Here is a 6,965-nt window from a genome sequence, read left to right as displayed (position 1 = left end):
CATGCCTGTCAGAAGATGAGATGGCAGCCATCAGTCGGGAGGTCAGCAATCCCAGCTGTGTTTCCAAGGGCTTGGGCAGGATTGTCTGGGAAACAGGGGCTCAGAACAGGAGAGGTTTCCTGTGCTGAGCTTTGTTTCTGTGTTGCTGGTATGCTATGGGCAAGTAAAAGCATCTCAAGTGAAAGGCCTGCCAGTGCCCCTGCACTCCCTGTACTCTTATCTCCTGCTGTTGTATTCTCGCTCTGTCTCTTGTATTTGTATTTGCTGTTCTCCAACTTGCCTCTCTAAATGTTTGCCTGGAGTCTGTCTTCACTGCATTCCTTGCCTGTAAAAGGAAAGGTGCTGGTGGCAGGATTTGAAACAAACAGCAAAGAAAGAAGAGAGAGACTCGTTTCTCTCAGTGCTCAGCTAAAAAGGATAGAAGTGCAGAATGCTCTTTGCTTCTGAGCACATGCGCTGCAGCAGGAGTCATCCTGGCTGGTTGGCAGGGGACAGCCTACAACAGCAGGTGCTGTTGCTCTTTCAAAAGCTGACGTGCCTTTCCTAAGAAAGGTCCTGCTCTGCAAGTGTTGGAGCAGCAAGCTCTTCCTCTCAGTGGCCATTACTGTTCTGCCATTACTCCCCATTCCCCCAGAGAGGGAATCTTTTAGATTCTTTGTTTCCTTTCTTGTGTGATGAAATCACATCACTCATTTTTGCCCTTCTGTTTCTGTTTTCTCGCTCAGTGCCTGCAAGGACTGGATTTTCTTCATTCAAACGATGTGATCCATCGAGACGTGAAGAGTGACAACATCCTTCTCAGAACCGACGGTTCTGTCAAACTGGGTCAGTATATTCTTGGTCAGGTGCAGCGTTCCAGGGATGTGGGTGTGGGGCTGCTTGGCGTGACTGCCAGCTCCCCAAAAATGGTGCTGGTGGCAGTGCAGGGACCCCTGCTGCGAGCTGAGGGCACAGTTGCAACGTGCACAGAGGTAGAAGGAGCCACAAGCAGTCAAGAGTGGCCTTGCTCTGTGTGGGTCCCTTCCAGAGGGAGGGAGTTACAAGTCTAAAGTTTCCAAAGAACAAAAGCCACTGCTAGAGGCAGTGTAAAACATGGGGGGATTTTTAAAGTCGCCAATGCCAGGAGATTCAACAGAGCAATTTCAAACTTCTGCTGGGGAATTCTTTTGCTTGCTTTCCTAATTACACAGAATTGAGATAAAACCAGTATTTTGTTTTCTCCTCAGCTGATTTTGGCCTCGCTACTCAGCTCACCCCTGAGCAGAGCAGACGGTGCTCGGTAACCGGGACTCCTTGGTGGATGGCGCCTGAAGTGGTGACAGGTCAACCATATGGCCCCAAAGTGGACATATGGTCTTTTGGAATTGTGGGAATTGAAATGATAGAACAAGAACCTCCTTACTTGGGCGAAAGTTCTGGCACGGTAAGGAGCAAATACTCACTGATCCCACTGTCTTTCTCACCTGTCCCATGTCCTGTGTGCCACTGGACAAAATCCCATTGCCATCTGCTAGAACTACTTCCACCAAGGTCCCCTCCTACAAATGTCCCTGCAACACATCAGCATCTGCTGGACTTTTGGTTGCATCAGTGGGGGAACTCAAGCCTTACCACATGCAAACAAACTCCAAACAAACTCCATTCTCACTCAACACTCTCCTTTGGGTTAGTGGTTCCAGTTCTTTTGTCTGTGTAGATGGCCTTAATAACAGGAAAAAAGCATCTTAAAACTGTTGTTATCTTTCCAGAAATTAAGGAAGGAAACCCAAACCCAACAAAGTTTCTAAAACCGTGGTCTTTAGAGAGGAACCTAACCCTGTGTGCAGTTTCTTCTCACTGGAAAACATGGGCATGAGGGTGTAATGCACAGAGTCTCTTCTGCTTCTTGTGCAGTGCTGCTGAAACACTCAGTGACCGTGTTTCTCTCCTAGCCCAAGCAACATTCTGCACATCACCAAGCCAGAGCCTGGTGATGTGGAGAGCCTGCCAAAACCTCCTGTTTGTTTCCTGGCACTTTCTGGCATGGGCCTACAATTAATGCATTGACTTGAGCAGCCAAATGACTGGAGGGTGTCCATAGGGATGGAACCTCTCCTTCTTCTGACCTAGACAATTTTTCTTTTGCTGCAAAAATGGGAAGCTGAAATTTTCAGACTGCTGAGAGACAGAGCTGCAGGTGGCTCCTGTGTGCCCAAGCAGGCATTTTCATCCCAATACATTTGTGCAGGCATCTTAATGTGTCTGTGTTGAAGAGGAGATTGTAAATGTTTGTTTCCCTACCTGGGTATTAACTGATGGATTTCCTTTCTTTTCTTCCAATTCCCATTGTTTTCAAGAACAGCACAAAAAGCTTGATGAGTTTTGTTCTAGGGCACGTGCGCTTAAAGGACCAACAAGCACCGCAGAGATGCCTTTCATGTACTAACCCTTGAAATTAGTATAGCAAAGTCCCTCTTCCAAAAACCATCTCAAGCTGGCATGAATCCTCAGAGAAGCAAATGTCCTTTTGCTGAAGTAGTTCCCACTAACTAGGTCAGGCAATGAAATCAGCTGCCAAGGCAAGATCTGCAGGATGGTGGAAAAGCTGTGGCTGCATCGGGGTTTGGGTTTTTGGTTGGTAAAGGAAAGTCATCTCTGGGTCTGTGCCAGGGCAGAAACTGCCACTGAAGAACAGAGGTTAAACAAAGGGATCTGGGAGAGCCTTAGAGATGTGAAAGCAGGAGGTGGAGCCTGGTGTCTCCTTTCTCTCCAGGCTACATACCTGATAGCCACAGTAGGGACTCCACAGCTGCGGCAGCCCAAGCTCCTCTCGGCTTTGCTGCGTGACTTCCTGAGCTGCTGCCTGCAGACAGACGAGGAGCAGCGCTGGTCTGCCAAGGAGCTCCTGCAGGTAAAATGTGAAGGGGCTGCAGGTGAAACAGGCTCTGAGGGATGGGCTCCTCCTCCACTCAAGCCCAAGGCAGCAGATGACCCCCCTTCCTCCTCACCTCCCCTCTTGCTGCTCTTCAAATGAAAATGGTGAGGAATCCTAGACTGGGCTGGGCTGGCAGGGCCCTGTAAATGTCCTCTGGTGCAAGTGTCCTGCAATGAGCAGGGACATCTTTAAAAAGATCAGGTTGCTCAGAGCCCTTTGCCACCAGAGCCGGAATGGTTGCAGGGATGGGGCTCCTACAAGCTCTTGGGGCAAGCTATGCCAGGGTCACACCATGCTCCGAGTAAACAAGTTCTTCCTTAGACCTAGTCTGATTAGATGCCCTTAGTGTTTAAAAATATTTGTCCATATCCTATTGTAACTGGCCCTGTTAAAAAAGATGTTCCCCACTTTCTTCAAAGCCACTCTGAAGTCTTGGAAAGTGGCAATAAATTCTCCCTGGGGCCTGTCCTTCACAAAACTGAATAACTCCAGCTCCCTCTGCATTTCCTGTGAGGAGAGGTGCTCTGTCCTCTGACTGTGTCTGTTGCCCTCTTTTGTGATTTGGTGGAGTGTTCAGTTTTATCTAATGGCAAAAGAATTGAAGCAGAGCAATGCAGGGTACAGAGACATGAAATGGTGGTGGAGGAACCCAAGGAAGCCAGTCCCAGCCTAGGGGTCAGAGATTTGGCTGTGGGCAGGAGGGGCTGTGGGGGGCTCACTGTGAGCCTCTGAGGGGCCCTGGTTGGTGCCCCCCAGCCCACCCTCAGAGGTTTCTGCCATACAAACAGGGACAGCTGGGAGGGACTTGTCCCAGCCCCATCTGCTGCCTGGCACGCTCAAGCAGATGGGAACTGTGCCAGGGTTACTGCCAGGTTGTGTGGCAGAGAGGGAACTGCAGGGCCCAGTGCCCCTGGGCTGGCCCTGCTGGGAAGGAAGGTGCCATCCAGCACACGAGGGGCAGGGCATGGAAAGGCAGACACTGCTTTCTGTCCCTGTGGGAATCAGCACAGTGCCTGTCTTTCAAAGGCAGGGACCTATGTGAGTCATTGGAGTTTCCTGAAAGGAAGAAAACCCAGGGACAGAAAGCGCCATTTCTAGAGCACTTGCAGGGCAAAAATCCCAGCATGATGAAGACATCACAATAAACAGATGAGTGGGATTCTGGGCCAGGTTTGCCTGTGATGGCAAGGTCTTGCACATTGGGGATGACTGGGGAGCAGATGGTCCCATTGCTCCTCTTTCTGGGTCTTTCCAGGAACTTGATGTATCCTGATTGAGTCCCTGAAGCAATGAGCTTGGAAAGTAATGGTTCACTGTTCTTTGTTGTATTTTTTTTCCGGTGGACAGCATCCATTTGTAACTTCAGCCAAGCCACCATTCATCCTGGCACAAGTCATCAATTCAGTGAAGAAGACGAATAACCCTAAACCTAAACTCTAAACCTAAAACCTAACCCTAACCTTAAATGCTAACCCAAACCCTAACCCTATGCCTATCTCTATCCCTTACCCTTTCCCTAACCCCAATCCTAAGCCTAAGCCAAAGCCTAAACCTAAACCCAAACCTGAACCTAAATCTAAATCTAAGCCTAAGCCTAAGCCTAAACCTAAACCTAAGCCTAAACCTAAGCCTAAGCCTAAGCCTAAGCCTAACCCTAACCCTAACCCTAGGAGACGAGAACATAGCAATCATGTCAAGATGTTATCTCTGTTACCAATTTAGAGTAGGATTGTAGAGTAGGGTTGCTAAAGAGATTTGAAGCATAGAATTATAGATTAGAGTTGTAATTAATAAAGTTTCTGAAACATCAACTCACTTGGAAGATTCTCCTCCTTCTGACCCCTTCAGAAAATTCAACATTTCCTTCTGAATTACCAATTGTTTTTTATTGGTACTAAGTCACACATATGGCTTTTTTTGTATGGTTTCATAAGTGAGGAGGCCTCTTCTTCATTCATCCTCTCCAGACCGCACTGCCTTTGGAATATGACCCACTGGCTGGTTATGGCGCAGCTGTGGTATTTCTAGTTGAGGCAGAAAGGGCAATGGCATTTGAAGGCAAAACCAAAGGAAGAATGAGGCAGCCCAAACACCCTGTGCAGATGCAGGCCTCCAGCTGTGACTGGAGAGCAATGGGGTTCCTGCCACTTGGATTTGTATCCCTAAATGCAATAATCTCTTTGTCTGGAGGAGAGCCTTGCTCAAGTGAGAAAGCAGAAAGATCAGAGAGGGTGCTCGGGAAGGTCTCCTGTGGCGCAGAGCTGTCAGCGCCTGTGAGGTGAGAGCGGGCCCGGCCTTGCCCGGGCTGGAGCCCCAGCAGAGCCCCGGCAGAGGCCGGAGCAGCCTGAGCCCCGGCAGAGGCAGGCTGGAAGGAGGCCCTTGGAGCTGCAAGAGGCGGCAGCCGGGCCCTGGGTGCCTCTTGCTGGGAGCGGGCGAATCCTCCGCTCTCAGAGCCCAGGTGGCAGCTGGCTGCTGCCGAGGGGAAGCGCAGCCGTGCTGGGCACAGCCCGGCCTGGAGGCCATGGCCGTCTGGAGTGTGCCCAGGAGCAGAGAAAGGCCAAGGGCAGCCGCGGGCCGCTGGGCTGGCTGAGGATTCCTCCTCTTCTGCCGGCTGCCCTGCAACTCCTGGCAAAGGCCAGCAGTGTGTGCAGCACTCTGGGCACCGGGGCAGGGAGCCGGGCTGCTCGGCAGGCTGGAGCACAGGGCAGCTCCTTCAGGCCCGGCACTTGTGCCAGGGAAGCGAGGCCAGCGTGAGGCAGGGACAGCTTGGCAGGGCCCATCTGCAGGAGCCAGCGCCTCACGCAGCTCTGGGAGGAAGCGCCTGCAACCCTGCAGTTCTGCATTGAGCCATAGCAAAGGTGTGAGATGCAGAGTGTTTGGCAGAAATATTCAGGCCCACCAGGCCAGCCTGCTTTGTGCTCTGTGGTGCACAGCAAGCGCTGTGCAATGCAGCTCTGAGGTGCTGGGAGAGAGGCAGTCGGGGATGTGCCTGAGGTGAGTCAAGGGGTTAGCTGAAAATGTAATGAGGATAATTGAAAAGTGCAGATGGGTTGAGGGCTCAGCTGGGAATAGAATTGGGATAGTAGAAGATTGCATATTTTAGTTAAGATTTTAAAATGAGGTAAGAAGCTAAGTTAGTAATACAGGTAGCAGAAATCATGTGCCTTAGTTAAAGAGTACCAAATATATTAGGAACATAAAGCTAGGAGTGACAGGGATAGAGGAAGCAATTGTGAAGAAGCTGAGACCATAGAAAGACCTTGACTTAAGAATAATTGAACAGTTAGGAGAGCCTTGGACCATGAGCAGCAGGTCAAAAGTTCTTGTCAACTGGCCATGGGAGGAGAGTTCACCATGAGGAAGACTGCTTTCTTCCTCCTATACAACCACTCCCTCATTTCAAAATCCTTCCGATCCAATTAAGGGAATACAATTGCGCAGCTGTAATAGATATTCAGCTGATAAAAATGCAAAGCAGGCAGGTAATAATTATGTATTATGGGTCCTTAGAAACCTAATGTGAAACCTTTTCTGTAGAAATAGAGAGCAGGAGTCTGCAACTCCTTGCACGTGTCTTTGGAAACTAGTTCACGGGTGACCATGGCTGCAATAAATACCCTTCTTTTCTACTATAATTAGTTGAAGAGTCATCTGTCCGTGCTTCAAGGGTTATGCTGGAGTAGTGAACTGATTTGGATGGGAGCAGAAGAGTTTCAGCAGGCAATTTTTGGAAGAGATGGAAGGCTCTTGTGACTGAAGGGAAAGCCATTTGGAATGGAGAAATGATCCCAAAGTCCATCCAATTGTATCTTTGTGTCTGAATTTAAATCAGAATGATTATAGATAGCTTCATGCAATTTGTCTACAAATTTATCAAAGTCTTCATTCTTTCTTTGACAAATCTGTGTAAAAGACATAGTGTGTAACTTATCTGGAAGTGCAAGAAATGCATTACATGCTAGTTGTTGGCTCATCTGTAAGACTTGATCAATGCTCCTAGCCTGGGCAGTGGCAGTAGCCCAGGGCCCTTTGCCAAGTAACTGTTGTGCTG

At 49.3% G+C, this 6,965-nt stretch overlaps 1 protein-coding gene across 1 annotated transcript; it reads left to right on the top strand.

Annotated features, from left to right (window-relative positions):
- The first annotated feature begins 640 nt into the window (after positions 1-640).
- Positions 641-4,681, top strand: LOC132078870 (serine/threonine-protein kinase PAK 1-like). The gene is made up of 4 exons (XM_059481174.1): positions 641-825; positions 1,227-1,423; positions 2,753-2,890; positions 4,262-4,681. The coding sequence occupies exons 1-4, from the start codon at positions 675-677 to the stop codon at positions 4,352-4,354; spliced, it is 579 nt and encodes a 192-aa protein (XP_059337157.1). The 5' UTR covers positions 641-674; the 3' UTR covers positions 4,355-4,681.
- Positions 4,682-6,965: the final 2,284 nt, after the last annotated feature.

This window comes from Ammospiza nelsoni, chromosome 13 (genome assembly GCF_027579445.1).
Source record: "Ammospiza nelsoni isolate bAmmNel1 chromosome 13, bAmmNel1.pri, whole genome shotgun sequence".
Lineage (NCBI taxonomy): Eukaryota > Metazoa > Chordata > Aves > Passeriformes > Passerellidae > Ammospiza > Ammospiza nelsoni.
Note: the sequence above shows the minus strand (reverse complement) of the source record. Positions and strands in the feature narration are given on the sequence as shown.